The 25,453-nt window shown below is 48.9% G+C and overlaps 1 protein-coding gene across 1 annotated transcript; it reads right to left on the bottom strand.

The window, feature by feature from the left end:
• Positions 1-385: 385 nt before the first annotated feature.
• On the bottom strand, positions 386-25,242 carry SPATC1 (spermatogenesis and centriole associated 1). Its single transcript, XM_088844522.1, has 6 exons — positions 25,038-25,242; positions 7,852-7,986; positions 6,734-7,390; positions 6,118-6,630; positions 5,870-6,009; positions 386-715 (listed from the first exon to the last, which is right to left on the bottom strand). Exons 1-6 carry the CDS (start codon positions 25,240-25,242, stop codon positions 386-388), a joined length of 1,980 nt encoding a protein of 659 aa, XP_088700648.1.
• Between the last annotated feature and the right edge of the window lie 211 nt (positions 25,243-25,453).

Genomic DNA, 25,453 nt, shown 5'->3' with positions numbered 1-25,453 from the left:
ATCTAGTGCAGAGGGAGGCGTTCCTGTGCTCACAGCCTCCTCTGGAGCCCACTCTGCCTTCTGCTCTGGGCCCAGGTCTCACCCGGCCGCCAGCAGGTGGCCAGGGCTGCGGGCACACCCACACACCCCCTGCCAGCTCGGTTCCTTCTTGCTTCCTGCTCTGGCCACTCCAGGCCTCAGGCCATGTGAGGGGAGACGTGGGGCCTCTGGAACACCGCTCAGCAAAGCAGCTGCCAAACTTTGGTCTTGGGGCTCTCTCTGGGGCCCCGAGGGGCAGGAGCCCTGAAGGCAGACAGGAGAGAAGGGCCCTAGAGGAGGCAGCACCACCCAGGAGTACCGGCCCCGGCCCAGCGGCCAGCGTCCAAGGGAAGCTTTAATGGTGGTGTCACCAGATGAACATGGGCTTGCCGTCGTCGTGGGCCAGCTGGCTGAGGCAGGAGAGCAGCAGCAGCGCATCAGTGAGCATGCTAGGGTGCACGGTCTCCACCAGCACGCGCTGCAGGAAGTCCACTGTGTAGGAGCCGCCCTCGGACGCGGCCAGCTCCGGCCGCTCCCGCAGGATGCCGTAAGCATTCACCAGCTGCTCCGTCAGCGCTGGGTGCACCCGCCCGTTGTAGCCCAAGCTCTGCAGCCGGTTCATTATGCTCACGTAACGCTGCGTGAGCGTCTGGCACAGCTCCTCATCCAGCTTGTGATCACTGGGGTTCAGGGAAGCCTGAGGGGACAGCAGCGGTCAGGGACCCTTGGCTCCACCCTGGCCCAAGAGCAGGCAAGCACTTGGGGGCGAAGGGGGCCGCGGGGGTGTGGTTCTGCCACGATCACGGTTGGAGGGCGGGCCCTGCAGGGAGGTGTCCTGGAGGATCTGGCTGAGGTGCCTCTAGGGATCCAGGGTGGGGGAACCCTGTGGGCTGATCCTGAGCACAGAGCTTCCAGCAGCCCCAGCACCAGCTCCATCCACCACCTGGAATCGGACTGAGCTGGGACCACAAGCAGCAGAGGATGGAGGGCATGGCTGCTGGTGATGAGACACCAGGGGACCTCCCCAAACCCCCAGGGTTGCCTGACTGGGAAGAGGCCACCCAGGGTCTTTCCCAGGGCTCCTCCTGGGTCCAGCCCTTCTACTTCTCAGGCTTTTCTCCAGGCCCCCTGTCCCAACACCCCATCCTTAGCACCCTTAGCACCCACACCCTGCGGGGGTCCCTTCCAGCCCTCATGATGTGCTGACAATCCCGGGCCCAGAGCCAAGGCCCTGAGTCCCAGCATTGAGGTCTGCTGTCACTCGGGTGCCAGCTCCGGCATCTGGGCCTGAGGTCGGTCTTCACCTACTTTGTTCCTGCCGGGCCAGGCCTGCACCCCCCCTCCCAGCCCCTCCCTCCACTGCCTTCTGGTGCCCTCAGCTTGACGTTCTGCTGAAGCAATCTCGAGGTTCTTAATTTTTGAACAAGTAGCGCTGTGTTTTCCTGTGCACTTGGTCCTGCAAATTCTGTACCTGTCACTGGTACCGCTGCCCCCAGGCCCACCAAACAGTGGGTTGGCAGTACACGGAGCTGGCTGGGTGTTGCCCTGCTAGAGTCCCTGTGTGGTTCCCGCTGCTCCAGCTCCTGGGCCAGGGCTGACCCTCAAGGCCCCCATCTGGCCCTGCTCACCCTCTGCCCGCGGTTCCCTAGACGCCACCTGCTAGGGTCGCCCAGTCTGCTCAAGTATCGCCTTCTCCAGTTAGTTCCCTGTCTGCCCCTCCCTGGGTGGTCGTGTGAGCGGAGCACCAGGCTCATGTTAGGGTTCAGCCAAAGCGACCTCTGACCTCTGGCAGGGGCAACCCTGAGCCACCTTGCAACACCAGGACAGGCCTGTCTTCCTGACCTGGGTTCCATCTGGCTCCATCTGCTGGAGGCCAGCAAGGTGGAGGCTGGAGTATTGGCGGAAGTGTTGACTTTCTTAAACACTGAAAAATTGCCTTACGTACATTCTACCTCCTCTTCTTGCCTCTTCTCTGGAGAGTTGCATTTAGGGCTGTGACTATTGCCCAGTATAAGCAGTAACATCAGGCAGGGTGAAGAGTGGTGGGGAAGGGGAGAACTTGCACAGTCCAGGCATCTGAAAGGTTGAGCTTATCTCCATTTAAATGGGAGGTTTCAAACAACTAAAAACCTCTTTCCACAGTTTGATGTCTAATCTACATGGGCAACTGGACTTTACCTTGCAATTTAATGTAATCTTTGCCAACTAGATATCAGATGCAGCATTTTAGAGACATAAATATTGTGCTTCTCTGTGTCATGTGCCCATTTTTGAATAGCTGCTATGCCTGCACCCATGACATAGCAGGAGTGGTGGCTGTGGTCCAGGACAGGTCAGTTCAGTTCAGTTCAGTTCATTCGCTCAGTCGAGTCCCATTCTTTGCGACCCCATGGACTGCAGCACACCAGGCGGGCCTGTCCATCACCATCTCCCAGTGCTTGCTCAAACTCATGTCCATTGAGTCAGGGATGCCATCCAAACATCTCATACCCTGTCGTCCCCTTCTCCCTTCAATCTTTCCCAGCATCGGGGTCTTTTCCAATGAGTCGGTATTGGAGTTTCAGCTTCAGCATCAGTCCTTCCAGTGAGTATTCAGGACTGATTTCCTTTAGGATTGACTGGTTTGACCTCCTTGTTGTCCAAGGGACTCTTCAAGAGTCTTCTCCAACACCATAGTTCAAAAGCATCAATTCTTTGGCACTCAGCCTTCTTTATGGTCCAACTCTCACATCCATACATAATTACTGGAAAAACCATAGCTTTGATGATTCGCAAATTTGTCAGCAAAGTAACATCTCTACTTTTTAATATGCTATCTAGGTTGGTCATAGCTTTTCTTCCAAGAAGCAAGCATCTTTTAATTTCATGGCTACAGTCACTGTCTTCCATGACTTTGGAGTCCAAGAAAATAATATCTGTCACTGTCTCCATTGTTTTCCCATCTATTTGCCATAAAGTGATGGGACCGGATGCCATGATCTGCGTTTTTTGAGTGTTGAGTTTTAAGCCAGCTTTGAGCAAGCTCTGGGAGTTGGTGATGGACAGGGAAGCCTGGCGTGCTGCACTCCATGAGGGTCCCAAAGAGTTGGACATAACTGAGTGAGTGAACTGAAGCCAGCTTTTTCACTCTCCTGTTTCACTTTCATCAGGAAACTCTTTAGTTCCTCTTTGATTTCTGCCACAAGGGTGGTGTCATCTGCATATTTGAGGTTATTGATATTTCTCCCAGCAATCTTGATTCCAGCTTGTGCTTCATCCAGCCCGGCATTTTGCATGATGTACTCTGTGCATAAGTTAAATAATCAGGGTGACCATATATAGCCTTGATGTACTCCTTTCCCAGTTTGGAACCAGTCTGTTGTTCCATGTCCAGTTCTAACTGTTGCTTCTTGACCTGAATACAGAGTTCTCAGGAGGCAGGTTAGGTAGATTGGTATTCCCATCTCTTTAACAATTTCCCACAGTTTGTTGTAATCCACACAGTCAAAGGCTTTAGCACAGTCAATGAAGCAGAAGTAGATGTTTTTCTGGAACTCTCTTGCTTTTTCTATGATCCAGTGGATGTTGGCAATTTGATCTCTGGTTCCTCCGCCTTTTCTAAAACCAGCTTGAACATCTGGAAGTTCTTGGTTCATGAGCTATTGAAGCTGGCTTGGAGAATTTTAGCACTACTTTGCTAGCGTGTAAAATGAGTGCAATTGTGCTGTAGTTTGAGCATTCTTTGGCATTGCCTTTCTTTGGGATTGGAATAAAAACTGTCCTGTTCCAGTCCTGTGGCCACTGCTGAGTTTTCCAAATTTGCTGGTGTATTGAGTGCAGCACTTTCACAGCATCATCTTTGAGTATTTAAAATAGCTCAGCTGGAATTCTGTCACCTCCACAAGCTTTGTTCGTGGTGATGCTTCCTAAGGTCCACTTGACTTCACATTCCAGAATGTCTGGCTCCAGGTGAGTGATCACACCATTGTGGTTATCTGAGTCATGAAGATCTTTTTTGCATACTTCTTCTGTGTATTCTTGCCACCTCTTAATATCTTCTGCTTCTGTTAGGTCCATACTCTGTCTGTTCTTTATCGAGCCCGTCTTTACATGAAATGTTCCCTTGGTACCTCTAATTTTCTTGAAGAGATATTGTCTTTTCCATTCTATTTTTCTCTATTTCTTTGTATTGATCACCGAGGAAGGATTTCTCATCTCTCCTTGCTATTCTGTTGAACTCTGCATTCAGATGCGTATGTCTTTCCTTTTCTCCTTTGCCTTTTGCTTCTTTTCTCAGCTATTTGTAAGGCCTCCTCAGAACCATTGTGCCTTTTTGCTTTTCTTTTTCTTGGGGATGATCTTGATCACTGCCTCCTGTGCAGTGTTACGAATCTCCGTCCATAGTTGTTCAGCCACTCTATCAGATCTAATCCCTTGAATCTATTTGCCACTTTTACTGTATAATCGTAAGGGATTTGATTTAGGTCATACCTAAATGGTCTAGTGCTTTTCCCTATTTTCTTCAATTTAAATCTGAATTTTAGCTCCCAAGACAGGTCAAGGGTCATCAAACCAGATGTTAGCAACGTGGGCCTTGCTGAAACCAGCAACACAGGGATACCAACAGGGCAAAGATGGGAAATGTCCCAGCTCAACCTGTAAACCAATGAAAACCTAAACATTTGAACTAGGTTTTTCTTGGAACTTGACAGACCCTGAAATTCATATTGAAGAGCGAAGGGCCCCAAGAAGAGCTACTACAGTCTGGAAGAAGGATGCCCAGGCTCCCTCTGCAGCCGGATTAGGACATCGGCTGTGGCAGGGCTGGAAGGGAGGACCCGGAGCCCACACACGTGGCCTGGAAGAGGGGACTGAGGCGGGGCTGGCAGCTCCAGCCTTAAAAACAACTTGAAAAGCACAGGTAAAGGAAAAGGCAGATAATTCTGGCCACGGTAAAATGAAAAACCTAACAGGACACCTTAACAAACGGAAAAGGCAAGTGCAACCCGCGGAACCGATGAGCCCACTGTAACCGAATGTCATTTCTGCCCACTCAGACTCAGGCCCACAGCCCCTCCACGGAGGATGACGGCCGCGAGGAAGGGGCACAGAGGGCTCAGTCGCCGCGGATAACCGCTGAGAGGCAGAGGCTGCCCCGCCCCCTACTCCTGTGCGCACCCCCACCCCCACCCTCTGGGCCAGTCCATGGGGAAGGGGCGCCTTCGCTCATTCTGGGGGGCAGGGCCCCAAGGTGTCCAGCCCACGCCCCCCCCCACCCCCAGGCTCCCGTTTGTCAGCGCCTAGTACATGGTGGCGGCAAGAAGCAACGTGTTTGGAAAGCACCGTCCTCCGCGACCCTCGGGGGTAGTGGGCTCAGTGGACAGCAGACTGGGAGTACACTGGAATTAGCCCAGCCTTAATGGCCACCAGGCCGCCAGCTGCTCAGAGGCTCCGAAACCGGCCTCCCCGGTGTCCACCCATGACCCTTGAGGATTCAGACCCTGCGGGGAGGAAGGCTTAGGCCTCAGCTCTGCCAGCCTGGGGAAGGGCCCTTGGGAGTCGGGCTCAGAGGTCCAAAGGCCAGGGCAGTGTTAAGGCTGGGAGCGCACATCTGACCCTGCGGGGGCCCTCGCTGCTCTACCCTCTGGGAAGGCCTCCTGTGGGGCTGGGACACAGGCCCCTGCGGCCGGGCACCCTGGACACCTGCTGGCCACTGGACTGAGCACTGGGCTTGCTGCATCCCTGGGCGCCCTCAGATTCTTCTGTGCTCTGCCTTTCTGGCCCCCAGAAGCCTGTCGAGAGCCAGCAAGCTCCCCATCCTTGCAGTGGCAGGCAGGCCCTCTGGTGGCCAGTGGGGATGGGCAGGACACACCTGGATGATCTTCTCCGGAATGTTGGAGACTGTAAAGCCATAGAGTCTCACACGCTCAGGGAAGATGCTGGATAGGATCCTGCGGTCCAGCTGGAAGGCGATCTCTCCCACCAGCCTCTCCCAGGCCAGCTGCTTTGATTCTGGGGACAACAGGGGTGGACAGAGTGGTCAGTGGCTGTGGCCAGCAGCCCAGGGGGTGCCTGGGAGGTCTCTGTGGGCAGCAGAGGGGACCCCAGCCTTGCGCTGACCTCGAGAGCTGTTGGGGAATTTGCTGCTTTTGCGGTGGGCTAGCTTCCGCTCCAACTCCAGGACGCTTTTCCGAGACTGCTCTGGGCCGCGTGAACCATGGGTGTCGGTGACTGAAGCCGGGGAGGACGAGGTTCGTGGTGGGGAGCGGGGGTTGCGTGGAGGGGAGTGGTGGGTGGGCGAGGGCTGGGATGGGGAGTGGTGCGTCCGGGCAGAGGGGTGCGACGTGCTTGAGGGGGCGTAGCTGGTGGTCACTAGGGGGGTGGGGGTGGGGGCAGAGGTGAGGATGGCGATGTTGGAGGCAGTTGAGACAGGGACAGAGGCAGGGACCACTTGTCCCTGGGGGCCGCCAGGCTGTGTCTGGGCATCTGAGGTGCCATAGGAGAAGGGTGTCACGGGGCCCGGAGTGCCCAGGGCACCAACGGGGGTGGAGGTCTGGATGGGCGCACCCCCAAATGTAATGCCGAGGGGCTCCGGCTCCTGGGTTGGCTGGGGCTGCTCAGTGGAGAGTGGGACTAGTGATGTGCGGGAGGGGCAGAAAGGAGAGGAGGCAGATTAGAGCCAGGCAGGACCAGGGACTGGCCTGGCGGGGCCCACCCCCATCCCTGCATCTGTTACCTTTGGAGGTGGCAGAAGGTCCCCCGCCAGCCGAGGGGAGGGGTCCCGGGGAATATCCTCGGAGCGGCTCTGCCAGCCGCACCCGTGGGGCCTCCGACAGCACCAGATTGTTCATGGGGTTGGCCAGAATGTTCTGAGAGACACCTAGAGGGGCAGCCGTGGAGGTGAGCGGGGGGCTGCTCAGGGAGAGGACCCCTGAGGCTGTCATAGGGGACATCAGGGGGCTGTTCTGAGACACAGCTAGGGGGCCTGTCAGGGGGCTTCCTGGAGTGAGGGGGCCAGTGGAGGGCAGGCCCAGGGAGCTGGCCGGTGTGCCCCCTGGGGGCACTGCCACAGGGCCCGCCAGGGGGCTGCTGGAAGTCAGAAAGCCTGTGGAGGGCGGGCCCAGGGAGTTGGTTGGTGTGCCCACTTGGGGCACTACCAGGGGGCTGGCCACGTGGCTGCTCAGGAAGCTGGTGAGTGGGCTGCTCTGGGAGATGGGCCCCGGGCCGGGCAGCAGTATGTTGAGAGGGCCTGCCAGGGGGCTCACGATGGGGCCTGCCACGGGGCCAGGCTGCGGGCTGTTTAGCATGTCGGCCAGGGGTGCCAGAGCCACAGTCCCCACTTCTTCCAGGACAGGTTCGTTTGCTGCTGCTGGGGACGGGGGCAGGAAGACACCTGGGGGACACAGAGAAAGCACTGAGACGCCAGGCTCTGCCCACTGTGGCAGGGCCCGGACCATGGGGCCCATCTGCCTCTGACGAGCTGACGAGCTCTCTCTGAGCCTCCCCTCTAGGCGGATCCCACGCGAGGGTCTGGCTCCTCGTCTCTGTCCTCTGAGGCACCTGCTTCCTCCCAGAATCACCTCCCTAAATGTCTGCCCCTGCCGCTGGGACCTTCTACGCTATCTGCCCCTCAGACGGGCCACTGCCCTGAGCTGCTGACCCCTCGCTGAAGAGGGGACGGTCTGAACGCACAAGTGGCCAAGTTGACCCGTCTGTGCCCTGGTGGGGAGGGGTGGGCCCGGGCCTCCTGACCACTGTCCTCCTAAGGACAGCGGAAACTCACAACATGAGGGACCCTCAGGGGGCTGGAGCTTGAAGTGGCTGGAGCCCAGGGTGTGCCTGGCCCCTGCCTACCTGTCACAGGGGATGTGGCTGCAGGAGGGCCTGCTGCAGCCACCCCCACATGCGGCCTGGGGGCCTGTTTGCCCTTGGTTCCTGAGGAGACTGCCCCAGAATGGCCAAGTGACCGCTGTTGGAAGGAGAAGTCCCCTAGGGAGGGCGCGAGAAAGGCTTCTGTGAGTGTGCAGTTGGATGGAAGCTTCCACGTTATAAAAATAAAAGCAGAACATGCTTATGATAGGGAAAGAGTGGAGATAAAGAAAAGCCAAAAAGCAATGAATGCCACTGGTTGACCTGTCACCCCTCAGTGCATCGTGTTGCAAAGCTCTGTGTGCATGGCCCTGAAGACGTTCTCCAGGTGGCTATGCGGGTCAGGGGCTGGCAGACCCCTCTGTAAGGAGCTCTGAAGCCCTTCTCCATGTGTCTGTGTGGGTCAGGGGCTGGAAGACCCCTCAGTGAGGAGCTGTCTACAGACCGCCAGCCTTCCTGGCCAGTCCTGCTGGTTTCTCAGCTCTGTCGTCGCTGCTTGAAAGCAGCCACGGACAACGTGGAAACAAATGGACATGGATGCGTGGCAGCAAAAATTCATGAACGCTAATATTTGAATTTCATGGACTTCTTCTATGTTGTGAAATAGTCTTCTTTGATTTTTCTCTTAGCCCTTTAAAAAAAGGTGAAGCCAGCTGTTCCTGGCACCCAGGCCGCGCACACGTGTGCAGTGACTGCACGTCCCTGTGTCCTTATGTGCCCCACCTCTGGGGGGCGCTCTCCAGCTGTGTCACTCTTGGAAAACAGTGCTTATTGTGGCCAAGTTGGTTTCCATCTTGTGCACACGCCATTATTTATCCAGCTGATTTCAGTTGGGGGATTCTATTGATTCCAGTTTTCCCAGTGACAAAAATGCTACTATGTAAATCTTTGTTATTTTTCCCCCTGAAAACAGACATTTTACAGTTTCTCAATGCACACTGCTGAGCCCCTCTGCTTTAAGACCCCTTAGAACATCTGATGTTCCCTTAGAAGTCCTGGGTGTGGCACATTGCTGCTACACTACCAGGACGTCCTGCCAAATTATTTAAGTTTTGTTATTTTTTTCAAAACAAATAAATTAAAATTTCAGAATCAACCAGTCTTTGATGATTTCTTGTTTTGACTTTTTGGGATTTTTTTGCTTTAGGATTGAGGAGACAGTGAAGCTTGTGGCCCGAAGGGAAGAGCCCACGGGGAGGAAGTGTTTGAGGGACTGGGCAGAGGTGGGGCAGAGGTGATAGGGCATGGAGATCCGAGCTCCGTCCTCCTCAGCCTGTCTCCTCTTCCAGGATCCTAGGGTCTGGATGACTCAGGCTACATCTCCAGGACCTGGGAGAGAAGACCGTCTGCGCACGGATGGTCCTCATGGTCTCTGAGACCATCTCACTGATGCCCCCACCACACTCTTGCCTCTGTCTTTGCGTTGGCTGGTCCCATTGCAATCCACCTGCAATGCGGGAGACCTGCATTTGATTTCTGGGTTGGGAAGATCCTCTGGAGAAGGGAATGTCTACCTAATCCAGTATTCTGGCCTGGAGAATTCCATGGACTATATAGTCCATGGGGTCACAAAAAGTTGGACACGACTGAGCAACTTTCACTCACTCATTTCTGCCTGGACTGCTCTTCCTGTGTGCATGGCTGGCCCTGCACTGCCACTCATCCCTCACGTGAGACCTTCTCAGGGAGGTCTTCCATCTGGAATCGCCAGGTTCCTTCAGGCCACCTGCTCCTTCCCCTCTCCTCGATGACTTCCTTCTTGGCACTTATCTCACTCTGAGACTCTCTGCATTGCCTTCCTGGCTTGTCCCGTTCCCTCAATCAGCATGGAAGCCCCATGAAGGCAGGGCTTTGTCTGTGTGCTGCTGTGTCCCTGTGCCTGGAACAGTGCTGGGGCCACAGGAAGTACTCAATAAATATGAAGAATATGATTATATATGAGTGCAGATGAAACCTGAGATTTAAAAAAAGGTCGGTCTAGAAAGTGAGAAGATGGAAAAATATATTCCATGCAAATAGGAAGCTAAAGAAAGCTGGAGTAGCAATCCTCATGTCAGACAAAATAGACCTTAAAATAAAAAATATTACAAGAGATAAGGAAGGACACTACATAATGATCAAGAGCTCAGTCCAAGAGGAAGACATAACAATTGTAAATATCTCTGCACCAAACACAGGAGCACCTCAATACATAAGACAAACACTAACAGACATAAAAGGAGAAACTGACAGTAACACAAGACTACTAGGAGACTTTAACGCACCACTCTCACCAACGGACAGATCATCAAAACATAAAATTAATAAGGAAACACAAGTCTTAAATGATGCATTAGATGAGATGGATCTCCTTGATATCTTCAGGACATTGCATCCAAATGCGGAAGAATATACTTTCTTCTCAAGGGTACATGGAACAGTCTCCAGGATAGACACATCTTGGGTCACAAATCCAACCTCAGTAAATTTAAGAAAATTGAAATCATATTAAGCACCTTCCCCAACCACAAGGCTATGAGACTAGATATCAATTACAAGAAGAAAACTAAGAAACACAAACACATGGAGATTAAACAACACATTTCTAAATAACCAACAGGTTACTGAAGAAATCAAAAGGGAAATCAAAAAATTTCTAGAAACAAATGACAATGAAAACATGACAACTCAAAACCTGTGGTATGCAGTAAAAGCAGTTCTAAGAGGGAAGTTTATAACAATACAATTCTACCTCAAGAAACAAGAAAAACATTGAATAGACAACCTAACTTTACATCTAAAACAACTGGAAAAAGAAGAACAAAACCCCCCCCTTCCAAATTAGTAGAAGGACAGAAACAATAAAGATACAATCAGAAATAAATGAAAAAGAAATGAAGAAACAATAGTAAAATAAAACTAAAAGCTGGTTCTTTGAGAAGATAAACAAAATTGACAAACCTTTAGCCAGACTCATCAAGAAAAAAAGAAGAATCAAATCAACAAAATTAAAAATGAAAAAGGAGAGGTTACAAAAGACAATGCAGAAATACAAAGGATTATAAAAGGCTATCATGAACAACTGTATGGCAATAAAATGGATAACATGGAATAAATGGACAGATTCTTAGAAAAATTCGATCTTTCAAGACTGAACCAGGAAGAAATAGAAATTATGAACAACCCAATTACAAGCACTGAAATTGAAGCTGTGCTGAAATACTCCCCCAATACAAAAGCCCAGGGCCAGATGGCTTCACAGGAGAATTCTGTCAAACATTTAGAGAAGAGTTAATGCCTATCTTTCTAAAACTGTTTCCAAACATTGCAGAGGAAGGAACACTTCCAAACTCATTCTATGAGGCCACCATCAACCTGATACCAAAACCAGAAAAGACAACACAAAAAAAGAAAACTACAGGCCAATATCACTGATTAATATACATGCAAAAATTCTCAACAAACTTTTAGCAAACAGAATTCAACAACACATCAAAAAGCTCATACACCGTGATCAAGTTGGGTTTATTCCAGGAATGTAAGGATTCTTCAATATACAAATCAATCAATGTGATACATCATATTAACAAATTGAAAGATAAAATTCATATGATAATCTCAGTAGATGCAGAAGAAGCTTTTGACAAAATTTCAGCACCGATTTGTGATTAAAACTCTTCAAAAAATGGGCATAGAAAGAACTTACTTCAACATACTAAAGGTCATATATGATAAGCCTACAGCAAACATTATTCTCAATGGTGAAAAACTGAAAGCATTCCCCCTAAGATCAGGAACAATACAAGAGTGTCCACTTTCTCCACTATTATTCAACATAGTTTCGGAAGTCCTAGCTACAGCAATCAGAGAAGAAAAAGAAATAAAAGGAATCCAGATTGGAAAAGAAGTAGTAAAGCTCTTACTGTTTGCAGATGACATGATATTGTACAGAGAAAACCCTAAAGATAGTACCAGAAAATTACTAGAGCTAATCAGCAAATTTTGCAAAATTGCAGGATACAAAATCAATTCACAGAAATCACTTGCATTTCTATATACAATGAAAAATCAGGAAGAGAAATTAAGGAATCAATCTCATTCACCATTGCAACAAAAATAATTAAATTTCTAGGAATAAACTTACCTAAGGAGACAAAAGAACTGTACATAGAATATTATAAGACACTGATGAAAGAAATCAAAGATGACATGAACAGATAGAGAGATATTCCATGTTCCTGGGTAGGAAGAATCAATATTGTGAAAATGACTATTCTACAAATTCAATGTGATCCCTATCAAATTACCAATGGCATTTTTCACAGAACTAGAACAAAAAATTTCACAATTCATATGGAAATACAAAAAACCCCAAATAGCCAAAGCAATCTTGAGAAAGAAGAATGGAGCTGGAGGAAGCAACCTTCCTGACTTCAGATTCTACTACAAAGTTACAGTCATCAAGACAGTATGGTACTGGCACAAAAACAGAAATATAGACCAATGGAACAAGATAGAAAGCCCAGAAATTATTTTTGACAAAGGAAGCAAGACAGCCTCTTCAATAAATGGTGCAGGGAAAACTGGACAGCTACATGTAAAATAGTGAAATTAGAACACTTCCTAACACCATACACAAAGACAAACTCAAAATGTATTGAAGACCTAAATGTAAGACCAGAAATTACAAAACTCTTAGAGGAAACATAGGGAGAACACCTGATGACATAAAGCAAGATCCTCTATGACCCACCTCCTAGAGTAACAGAAATAAAAACAAAAGTAAACAAGTGGGACCTGATTAAACTTAAAAGCTTTTGCACAGCAAAGGAAACTATAAGCAAGGTGAAAAGATAGCACTCAGAATGGGAGAAAATAATAGCAAATGAAACAACTGACAAAGGATTAATTTCCAAAATACATAAGCAGCTCATACAACTCAATGCCAAAAAAACAAACAACCCAATCAAAAAGTGGGAAGAAGACCTAAACGGACGTTTCTCCAAAGAAGACATACAGATGGTTAACAAACACATGAAAAGATACTTAACATCGCTCATTGTTAGAGAAACGCAAATCAAAACTACATTGAGATATCACCTCACACCACTTAGAATGGCCATCATCAAAAAGTCTACAAGCAATAAATGCTGGAGAGGGTGTGGAGAAAAGGGAACGCTCTTGCACTGTTGGTGGAATGTAAATTGATACAGCCACTACGAAAGACGGTATGGAGATTCTTTAAAAAACTAGGAATGAAGCCACCATATGACCCAGCAATCCCACTCCTAGGCATATACCCTGAGGAAACAAAACTGAAAGAGACACATGTATCCCGCTGTTCACTGCAGCACTATTTACAGTAGCTAGAACATGGAAGCAACCTAGATGTCCATCGACAGATGAATGGATAAAGAAGTTGTGGTACATATACACGATGGAATATTACTCAGTCATAAACAGGAATGCGTTTGAGTCAGTTCTGATGAGGTGGATAAACCCAGAACCTATTATACAGAGTGAAGTAAGTCAGAAAGAGAAAGATAAATATCATATTCCAACACACATATGTGGAATCTAGAAGAATGGTACTGAAGAACTTATTTACAGGGCAGCAACGAGAAATAGACATAGAGAATAAACTTATGGGCATTGGGAGAGAAGAGGGTGAGGTGTATGGAAAGAATAGTGTGGAACCTTACATCATCATACATAAAATAGCCAACAGGAATCTGCTGTATGGCTCAGGAAACTCAAACGGGGCTCTGTATCAGCCTAGAGGAGTGGGATGGGGAGGGAGATGGGAGGGAGGTTCAAAAGGGAGGGGATATATGTATACCTATGGCTCATTCAGATTGAGGTTTGACAGAAAACAACAAAGTTCAGTAAAACAATTGTCCTTCAATAAAAAAAATTAAAAAGAAAAAAAAAGGGTCAGTCTAGGAATTGTCCAGAGAATGACCCTATAAACTGTGACCCTTGTGACAGCCATGTGAGATCCCAAACTCAGTCAGTTAACAGTTAACAGCGGAAGGAGTTGTGTGGTCCTTAGAATACAGAGTGCAAGATTCATCAGTGGGTCTACAAAAATCAATTGTATTTCCATATACTATCAATGAACAATCCAGAAGTAAAATTAAGACAATAGCATCAAAAAGAGTTAAATATTTGGGAATAAATTTAACAAAAGTTATGTAAAACTTATGCTCTGAAAACTATAAACATTGACAGAAATGAAAGAAACTGTAAATAAATGGAAAATATCCTGTGTTTATGGATTGGAAGACTTAATACTGTGATGAAAGAAACAATAAGTTGGATTTCATCAAAATCAAAAGCTTTTGTGTTTCAAAGCACACTATCAAGAAACTGAAAAGACAAAATTGGAGAAAATATTTCCAAATCATATATTTGATAAGGGACTTATATCCAGATTATATAAAGAACTCTTACAACTCAATAATAAAAACCAAATAGTCCAATTTAAAAATGGACCAAAGATCTAAATAGGCATTTCTCAAGGACGATATAAAAATGGCCAATAAATACATTCAAAGTTGCTCAACCTCATTAATCATCAGGGACATGCAAATTAACATCAGAATGATATACCATTTCAAACCCACTAAGATGGCTATAATCAAAAAGTCAGAGAATAAGTATTGGCAGGAAGTGGAGGAACAGAAATGCTCCTACATTGCGGGTGGCTTATGTAAAATCACGCCGCTCCACTGGAGAACAACCTGGAAGTTCCTCAGAGAGTTAAACATAGAGTTATACAGGACACAGCATGTTCACTCCCAGATATACAGTCAAGAGAAATGGAAATATATATGCACACAACAACTTGTACATGAAGGCTTACAGCATCATTATTCATAATAGCCAAAAGGAGGAAACAAAAGTCCATGAATGGACAAATGAACGTGGTACACCCATTGATGGAATATTATCCATCCATAAAAACAGCCTCCCCCATCCCCCACCTAGAAGTACTGATCCATGCTACAACACGGATAAACCTTGGAAACACTATGCTAAATGAAAGCAGACAGCCATGAAAGCCACTTATATATGAATCCACTTATACGGAATGTCCAGGACAAACAAATCCATAATAGCAGAGAGTAAATTAGTGGTTGCTTAGAGCTGAGGAGGATTGAGTGGTAGGAATATGACTGCTAAAGGACTTCTTTTTGGGGCGATGAAAGAGTTCTAAAACTGATTATGGTGGTGTTTGTACATATCTGTGCATATAAAAATATATTAAATTGTACACTTTAAATAGGTGAATTGTATGGTATGTATGTGAATTATATCTTTTGTTTGTTTGTTTATTGGCCTTGCCTTGTAGCATGTGAATCTTAGTACCCTGACCAGAGATTGAACCTGTGCCTCCTTCACTGGAAACGCAGTCTTAACCACTGGACTACCAAGGAAGTCCAGTGAATTATATCTTAATAAAATTGTTATTAAGAGATATCTGAAGTAACAAGCAAGTTTGGCCTTGGAGTACAAAATGAAGCAGGGCAAAGGCTAACAGAGCTTTGCCAAGAGAACGCACTGGTCATAGCAAACACCCTCTTCCAACAACACAAGAGACAGCTCTACACATGGACATCATATGGTCAATACTGAGATCAGACTGATTATATTCTTTGCAGCCAAAGATGGAGAAGCTCTATACAGTCAGCATAAACAAGACCGGGAGCTGACTATGGCTCAGATCATGAACTTCTTATTGCCAATTCAGACTCAGATTGAAGAAAGTAGGGAAAACCACTAGACCATTCAGGTATGACCTAAATTAAATCCCTTATGATTATACAGTAGAAGTGAGAAATAGATTCAAGGGATTAGATCTGACAGAGTGCCTGAAGAACTACGGACAGAGGTTCGTGACATTGTATAGAGGCGGTGATCAAGACCATGCTCAAGAAAAAGAAATACAGAAAGGCAAAATGGTTGTCTGAGGAGGCCTTACAAATAGCTGAGAAAAGAAGAGAAGTGAAAGGCAAAGGAGAAAAGGAAAGATATACCCATCTGAAAGCAGAGTTCCAAAGAATAGCAGGAGAGAAACCCTTCTCTAGTGATCAACGCAAAGAAATAGAGAAAAACAATAGAATGGGAAAGACTAGAGATCTCTTCAAGAAAATTAGAGATACCAAGGGAACATTTCATACAAAGATGGGCACAATAAAGGACAGAAATGGTATGGACCTGACAGAAGCAGAAGATGTTAAGAAGAGGTGGCAAGAATACACAGAAGATCCATACAAAAAGGATCTTCATGACCCAGACAATCACAATGGTGTGATCACTCACCTAGAGCCAGACATCCTGGAATATGAAATCAAGCGGGCCTTAGGAAGCATCACCACAAACAAAGCTACTGGAGGTAATGGAATTCCAGTTGAGCTATTTCAAGTCCTGAAAGATGATGCTGTGAAAGTGCTACACTCAATATGCCAGCAAATTTGGAAAACTCAGCAGTGGCTACAAGACTGGAAAAGGTCAGTTTTCATTCCAGTCCCAAAGAAAGACAATGCCAAAGAATGTTCAAACTACTGCACAATTGCGCTCATCTCACACGCTAGTAAATAATGCTCAAAATTGTCCAAGTGAGGCTTCAACAATTCATGAACCAAACAATTCCAGATGTTCAAGCTGGATTTACAAAAGGCAGAGGAACCAGAGATCAAATTGCCAACATCTGTTGGATCATAGAAAAAGCAAGTGAGTTCCAGAAAACTATCTACTTCTGCTTCACTGACTATGCCAAAGCCTTTGACTGTTTGGATCATAACAAACTGTGGAACATTCTTAGAGATGGGAATACCAGACCACCTTACCTGCCTCTTGAGACATCTATATGCAGGTCAGGAAGCAACAATTAGAACTGGACATGGAACAATGGACTGGTTCCAAATTGGGAAAGGAGTACATCAGGGTTGTATATTGTCACCCTGCTTATTTAACTTATATGCAGAGTGAGTGAGTGAAAGTTGCTCAGTCATGTCAGACTCTTCGTGACTCCATGGACTATGCAGTCCATGGAATTCTCCAGGCCAGAATATTGATGTGGGTAGCCTTTCCCTTCTCCAGGAGCTATTCCCAACCCAGGGATCAAACCCGGGTTTCCCAAATTGCCGGTGGATTCTTTACCAGCTGAGCCACAAGGGAAGCCCTATATCAGAGTACATCATTTGAAATGCCTGGTTCAATGAAGCACAAACTAGAATCAAGATTCTTGGGAGAAATATCAAACCTCAGATATGCAAATGACACCACCCTTATGGCAGAAAGTGAAGAGTAACTGAAGAGACTCTTGATGAAAGTGAAAGAGGAGAGTGAAAAAACTGGCTTAAAACTCAACATTCAAAAAATGAAGATCATGGCATCCGGTCCCATCACTTCATGGGAAATAGATGGTGAAACAGTGGAAACAGTGACAGACATTATTTTCTTGGGCTCCAAAAATCACTGAGATGGTGACTGCAGACATGAAATTAGAAGATGCTTGCTTCTTGGAAGAAAATCTATGACAAACCTTGATAGTGTACTAAAAAGCAGAGATATTACTTTGCGTATAAAGGTCAGTCTAGTCAAAGGTATGGTTTTTTCAGTAGTCATGTATGGATGTGAGAATTGGACCATGAAGAAAACTGAGAGCCAAACAATTGATGCTTTTGAACTGTGTTGTTGGAGAAGTCTCTTTAGAGTCCCTTGGACAGCAAGGAAATCCAACCAGTCAATCCTAAAGGAAATCAGTCCTGAATATTCAATGGAAGGACTAAAGCTGAAGTTGAAGCTCCAATACTTTGGCCACCTGATGGGAAGAACTGACTCCTTGAAAAAGACCCTGATGCTGGGAAAGACTGAAGGCAGGAGAAGGGGACGACAGAGGATGAGATGGTTGGATGGCATCACTGACATTAGTTTGCGCAAGCTCCAGGAGTTGGTGATGGACAGGGAAGCCCGGTGTGCTGCAGTCCATGGGGTAGCAAAGAGTCAGACACGACCGAGCCACTGAACTGAACTGAAAATTGTCATTAACAAAAGGATTCATTCAAGGCATTTAGGGTTGCAGTGAAGACACTATCAAGGTTCAGGGGCCAATTAAGTGCCTCCCTGGGTGGCACTCAGGCTGTGTTGGTTCAGCTCCTGGGGGAGCTGTGTGTCCACTGCTTGGAGCCAAGACTGTTGTGGCCTCATTTGTGGACACAGTGTTCACAGGTTTTTGACCCATAAAGGTCAGCAATGAGAATCTCAGGATTGGCCTGTTGTAATTTTGGCTGGGGGGTGGGGACACTTAAAAGCACAGAGTCCTCACCACTGGACCACAGGGGAATTCCCATGAACAGGAGCATCCTGAGTCAACAGTGTCCTGGATCCCAGATTAAGCCTTGGTTTAAGGGATTTCAGTCCTATAGTTTTGTATTCCCAAGCAAAATGTGCAGGTGATTGATTGTTTTAACCTTATTAAAATTTATGTTTTACTGATTTAGATTTGTGAGTTGAAATGTTCCTAGGTACTTTAGTACATGTTTTTATTGTTGTTTAGTTAATTCATATCTGATTCTTTTGCAGTCCCACAGACTATAGCCTGCCAGGCTCCTCTGTCCATGGGATTTCCCTCGCAAGAATACTGGAGTGTGTTGCCATTTCCTTCTTCAGGGGATCTTCCTGACCCTGGGATCGAAGACACATCTCCTCCATTTGGCAGGTGGGTTCTTTACTGCGGAGCCTCCAGGGAAGTCCCATGTTACTACATACAGTGTTAGAAACTTAGCTTAGATTCACTGCACTTATTTATTTTATACATAAAAATTGTTTGGGGTTCAGGAAGCTTTGTTTGTTACATCGAACAATTAAAGTTTGTTTTTTTTTTAAAGCAAATGTCTTATTTTAATCCAATGAAGTTCACAGTGTTTTAACTGTTTCCTGCTCGGGTCTCCTGCCCCTCATTGCGTCTGTCAGCACGTGGCCGCCATATGGTCCTGACCTCGGCCAAGCCCAAGCGTCTTCTCCCCGGCAGGCCTCTGGCTCTGGGCGGCTGCGCCTCCGCAGCCAACCCTGCCTCCCGCACAAGAATGCCGGCCCCACGAGGACCCGGCCGGGCCCACACCCGGGTTAGGGCGGCCCGGCCACCGAGACCCCGATCCTCGTGGGGACGGAGCCGTGGGACAGACGAGGTGGCGGAGGTCCAGCAGGGTGCCCTGAGAGGCCGGGGTGCCCTGGTGGGCCCTGACGGGGCGGGGCACAAGCGTGGGGGCGGAGCCAGAGCAAGGGGTAAGCTCAAGGGGCGGGACCTGTGGGCGGGGATAGCGTCCTGGTGCTGCCCTGGGGGCGGGGCCAGAGGGTCTAGCAGGGAAGGTATTGCTTAAGGCGCAACCCCAGAAGGCCCAACGGACCAGTGAGCAAAGGCTGCCAGAGCCAAGGTTTGGAGGGCCAGCGGGAGGACGAAAGAGAGGAGGGTGTTGACAGATCCTGAGAGGCGGCGGGTTCTGAGGTGGGGGCCGAGGTCCCGAAAGGGAGGCAAGGGCTGAGGGTGGGCTGAGGTCCTGAGAGGGGTGGGAGGTTCTGGGGGGTGGGTTCTGAGGGAGAAGGATTCTGAGCGGAGAGGTTCTGATGGCGGGTGGGTCCTGAGTTCTGAGGAGGGACGCGTCCTGAGGGAGCTGGTTCTGAAGGGAGACAAGGGTTCCAAGAGGAAGGCAGTTCCTGAGGGAAGGATGGCTTCCCACTAGGGGTGGGGCTAGGCGGGCTTAGGTTAACTCCCTAGGGTGGGGTGTTGGGTCAGGGGTGGGGTGTAGGGGTGGGGTGTAGGGTTGGGGTGGGGAGATGGGAGTAGTATTAGGCCCGAGGTAGGAAACTGGGACTTGGGGGAGGATGGGTCCTGGTGGGGGGACGACAAGAACACCTCCTGAGGTGTGGAAGGAGGCCCTGACCTGGTGACAAGGTAAAGACCTTGGGTTAATGAAACTCCGGATTGGGGGGAAAGGGATGGAGATTGTGTGGAGCAGGACTGGTAAAAGGCCTTTTGAGAAGGGGGGAAAGACTGCTACCTGCCTGAGGAAACTTCCACCAGCCTGCAGACCCCACAGGAAGACAAGGGGCAGCAGGAGTGGGGGCCTGGGTGAGGACAAGCTTAGGTGAGGAAAGAGTGGGAAGTAGGGGAGGGTGCCCAGCAGAAAGAGCAACAGAAGCCCTCCTGCCCTGAGAGCCCTTCGTAGCCTGACCACCTGCCTTGTCCTGAGCACCTCTGTAAGGAGGAACCACTTTGGCAGGCAGTCACTGTTTTAGTTACTTGAGCCCTCAGTGTAGTCTGCATTTCCTCTTTGCTTCAAATGCCCTGAATCTCCATCCATCTTCAGTCTTCGAGACATCCTGGCACAGTCCCTGAGGACATGTCCTGAGGACATGCTCCCTCAGGAGCATGAAGCCCTGCAGTCTTAATCCCATCCTGGCTCCGCCTCCCACCTGCCACGTTCACAAGGCCAAGGCCTAAATCTCTTGGCCTTTCTTCCCTGTGAAGTTAATTCAGCCCATAGCCAATAGTTTACTGATTTCCTGTCACTCAGATTGCCCAAAGTTGTACCTTCTGCCTTGCTTGCAAGATCCCTGCGAGCCTCTAGATCTCTAGTACCCTGGTCTCTTTATTTTTGTTTATCTGACAGCCCAGCTGGTGCCCACTTCCTTCTCTGATGTGCCCGAACTCTTGCTGAGAGACCCTTAGCTCCGCCTGCCTGCTTTCCCGTGTCTGCCACCACCCCACCCATCAAATGCTGCTGGAGAAGGTTGGTGGCTGCTGCCTGTATAATCCATATATGCCAGCATCATTTGGGCCCATTACACACCTCCCAGGTTCTCCAGTCAGTTCCTTCTGCCATTTTTACTTTATTTCAGACTTTCCTCATCTTTTTCTCTCCACCATGAACGTTTTACAGAGAAAATTAAAGCCATGGTTCTGGAGTTTCTTTAGCTTCCCACCTGGCATTCTCACGCCCCTTTCCTTCCTCCTTCCCTTCACAGACAGGGGAAGATATGTTCTTCCTTCAGTTAAGGCAGTTCTGCTCTAAAAGTATCCCTTTTTTCTTTCGTATCTTCCTTTACATAGAAATAAACTCAGGTCTCTGCCATCAGGAAAAGCAGCTCTGGACTCCAGGCCCCTCTCCAGCTAGTGCCCCTCCAAACCCTACTTCATGAACGAAGTGTCAACCATCTATTCTCTCCATTTTCTCATTCACTCGTCACCTCACTTGGTAGGGCTTTCCTACTTACAATGGGGTTGAAGTCACTCTAGTCAAGGTTAATAATGCCAAACCATTAGCACTTTTCTTGCCTGACCTCTCAGGCAGCTTTTACTTTGTTGACAATTCTGTCCCCTTTGAAGCTGTCTCTTGGCATAATGGTGACATTTTTTCTTTGAGGTTTCCCTTGTCTGAATGCTGCTTTGCCAGCTTCTCTACCTGTCCTGACTCAAGACTTGTTCCCGCAACCTCTTCTTACCTTTCCCCTTCTTTGCAAATAGTCTCACCCCCTCCTGTGACTTCAGTTATCAACAACTCTTGGCTCTTTTCTCTCTAGCCCTGACTTCTCCTTTGAGCCTCAGGCTCATCTTTCCACTGCCTCCTAGATGCTCCAGGTGGGTGTCATGAGAATATCTTAGAGCAAAATACAACTTATTCTCTTCCTCCAAGACTGGATTTCCTTCTCCCAGGCTCATCCTCATCGAGAGCACTAGTGGAGGCTTTTCTGTAATATGTCAAAATAGTTACAAGTTATCAGTCAAACTAACAAGCTATTAAACTATGTTCTATCTGCTTACCTGAAAAATAAAGCTCTGTGACAACCTGGAAGATTTGATAAGACTCTTGTACTTGGGGTTCTGTGCCAGAATGCGGTGGCTTGGGGAGAGCCGCCCCCTGGCCCCTGGGCCTCATCCTACACCCCTTCTCTTCCACCTGGGCTCTGTCCTGCACCTTGAGGGGCCTGGCACACATGCTGTGAGCACGCACAAGCCCAAGCTGACAGCCTGTGTTCCTCCTAATAGGAGATGGGTCAGAGGACTAGACTGGAGAGTTTAGGAGGTTGTGCTGGGCACAGGAGTAGGGAAGAAAAGAGTAGGCCCAGAAAGAGGAATTGAAGGCCAGGTCCATGAGAGCACAAGACTAAGAGCCTGACTCCATGCGGAAGGCCAAGCACGAAGAACAGGCAGGGGGAGCAGGCAGCCTGGGGAGGTGAGCGGCTGAAGACCCACTCAGGCAGCTGCAGAGATCTGCCCTGGCTGCCGTGGAAGTGGAGGGCTCAGCGGTTCCAGGAAGTGATGCCCTCAGTCCCCTCAGCTGAAGCATCAGACACATTCTGGACTCTCATCCCTCACATCTGAGCTGTTCATTTTCTTACTGAGTCACTTGAATCAGTCTCTCTCCACTGCTAGTTCACACCATCATCTCCTACCTGGGTGACTCAAGAGCTGCAGTCTAATTCATTTCCCTACCTTACTCTCATCTCCCTTGACTCCCATTTCCCCACAGCAGCGGGAATGGTCTTTCTGAAGCATAAATATGATTACTTCTTTTAGGAACCCGCCAGTGTCTGCTCATTGCCTTTGGGAGCAAGTCCAAGCTCCTTAGTATGTCATTCGCAGTCCTCAGCATCTGAGCCCTGCTGGCCTCCAACTGCATCAACACCTCTCACTGACCCCAACCCCCTCAAGTACACTCACAAATGCAAGCAGTACACACACACCTCACACTAGCACACACAGCATAAACATACTCTAATACCCACACACCACACACTCATACATGTCCCACACTAAAACACACATTCACAAATGCGCTTACACATACTATTCTATTCTATCAAAGTATACGATTATCCACATACTATACACAGCGACTCACAAAACACTCACATACACCACACACACACCACACGTACTTTTTTGGATGGTTCTTCTGTGTATTCTTGCCACCTCTTCTTAATATCTTCTGCTTCTGTTAGGTCCATACCATTTCTGTCCTTTATTGTGCCCATCTTTGCATGAAATGTTTCCTTGCTATCTCTAATTTTCTTGAAGAGATCTCTAGTCTTTCCCATTCTATTGAAGTGTAACATTTCTTAAATATTGTATCTCCCCAAGCATATCATTTTTGTTGCCCTGTCTGTTGTCTCAGAATCATGGAAGTAGACCCTTTCAGAGGAGAGTGACCTTTGTGCTTGTGACCAGTAAGGGAGGACTGTGAAGCCCAGTTCCAGACCACAGCCAAGCTGGGAGGTGGAAAACCCAGTGAGCAGAAAGCAGGGGGAGGCAGCTTCCAACTGGAACTGGACTGTAGGGAAAGGAGCCCAGACCTGAAGGGAAGTAGCTTCAGGTCACAAGGTCAAGTTCTTAGTCAGAAGCATACCTAGTTTAGGGTGAGCTGTGTTCCAGGGACTCCTTGGCCTGATTACCACTTCGGCTGCTGCTGCAGCTGCTAAGTCACTTCAGTCGTGTCCGACTCTGTGCGACCCCATAGACAGCAGCCCACCAGGCTCCCCTGTCCCTGGGACTCTCCAGGCAAGAACACTGGAGTGGGTTGCCATTTCTTTCTCCAATGCATGAAAGTGAAAAGTGAAAATGAAGGCACTCAGTCGTGTCTGACTCTTTGAGACCCCATGGACTGCAGCCTACCAGGCTCCTCTTTCCATGGGATTTTTCAGACAAGAATACTGGAGTGGGGTGCCATTGCCTTCTCCAGATTACCACTTCTAGTGGAGAGAAAAGCCCAGGTGGGCAGGCTGGCTGGAGGGCAGGGCCTGAACCAGACGAGGAGCTGAGATGGGGGAGGATGGCCCAGCTGAAGGTGTTCTTGGAACTCAGAAAGAGGAGGGTTATCAGTCCCAAGTGCAATGCAGCGACTTCCCTTGCAGTCCAGTGGTGAAGACTTTGCCTTTCAGTGCAGGGGACATGAGTTTGATTTCGATCCTTGGTCAGGGAGCAAAGACCCCATATACCTCGCAGCCAAAAAACCAAGTGGCATGCAGAGTTTGAGAAGGATGCGGCACCTAGGAAGCCACCTTTCTAGAATAGCAGAGTGTCAAGGTCCGCTGCAGAGCTATAGAGCCTTAAGTTGTAGAGACTGAAAGAGCAGAGTCCTGTTTCAGTGAAGGAGGCTGGCCTCACACATGTTGATGAGTGAAGTGGAGGTGGGGGCAGCAAGATGGCAAGGAGCAGGGCCTTTGACAGAGTGGGGGTCTCCATAGGGGCGCGTGGGCGCCAAGTGTGGGTGCAGAAGTGCACCTGGGAAGGAGGCACACAGCCTTCTCCAGGACAGGAAGGACGTTGTAGAGAGGGAGGGATGTGGATGTAACAAATGCGAAGGCATTTCGTCACCTCATCACCAGCATACTCTGACAGCCTATTGCCATGCCCTGGGAAGTTCTCCCTCTGATTGCTTCAGTACCAGCCATTCTGTGCCCACAGCTTTCTGTTCTTTTGCTGCATCCCTTTTTGCCACCCCCACAGTCAACGGTGCAGCCTCTCTGGCTTCCTGGCCTCTGAAGACCCTTCTGGCCCAGTCCCTAAGCTCCAGGCCTAGCCCTGAAGTTCATCACTTTAACTGCTTTTCTGCAAATGCCTCTAACTTGTTTGCCGGTTTTTGTCTCACCCCGCTCTCAACATCCTCTCCAGCCCCAGGGGTGTCACGCATTAGTGATTTCAAACCTCAAGCCTCAGTTCTGGTTTCTCTCCTTGGCTTTTAGACTCAGGTAGCTAGTTGCCTTCTGGTCACCTCTGAGTGGAGAGGAACAGGGGAGAGGCCTGGGTGCTGAGGGAGGGGCAGAGGGGAGGGTGGAGGGGCCGGGTGGAGAAGCTGAGGGTAGGCTCTGTGTCGGGTCCAGTTGGGGAGCACGTTTGGGTTTCAGGGCTGGAAAGTTCAGTCTATGGAGCTGCTTGCAAGTTCACCTGAGTGGAGGGTTTGGGCAAGGTTCCTGCTGTCGGGCAAACAGGGCTGGTATCTAGTTTTGTCCTTTTATCTTGGCTGTCCCGTGTCCTCACCGCCCCCTCACCAGGGGGCCTGCTGACCCCATGTTTGTTGCTGTCTACGCCCTTCTCCCCAGACCTGAACACACAGATTCCCTCCCTTGTGGTTGTGGTCTCACCCTTCCCTCCCTGCTTTCCTTGAACTCAGGCCTTTTGAAGTTACCCTGGTGTGGAGAAGCACTGGCCGCCGCCTCACCGAGCCCGCTGCTGAACCCACTGATGCCCAGGCCGCCTGCTTGTGTCTTGATCGCTGACTTGAGCTCGTAATTCTCCCGAATGAGCCGCACCAGCTTCTTCAGTTCCTCATTTTCCCGCACCAGCCTCTCGATCTGTTGCCGAAGCCCCTCATAATTGGTGAGTAGAGACATGCCCCAGGGCAGCGGGAAGGGTGCGGCCTTCAGGAGGACGCTGCACCTGGAGGCTGCCCAGGGCCACGGGCCTCGCCCCGGCTGGAGGAGGGCACCAGAGTTTGCAAGTCGCAAGGCTGGCCCAGTGGGCCTGGGTATTGTGAGGTCAGAGGCTGCACCTCCTCCATGCTCTCTCTGCTCTAACAGGCTCAGCTCTCCATGCCTCCAGGCC

This window comes from Moschus berezovskii, chromosome 16, assembly GCF_049115385.1.
Source record: "Moschus berezovskii isolate FMDL1 chromosome 16, NW_MosBer_1.0, whole genome shotgun sequence".
Taxonomy (NCBI): Eukaryota; Metazoa; Chordata; class Mammalia; order Artiodactyla; family Moschidae; genus Moschus; species Moschus berezovskii.
This window is presented reverse-complemented; position numbering and strand designations above follow the sequence as displayed.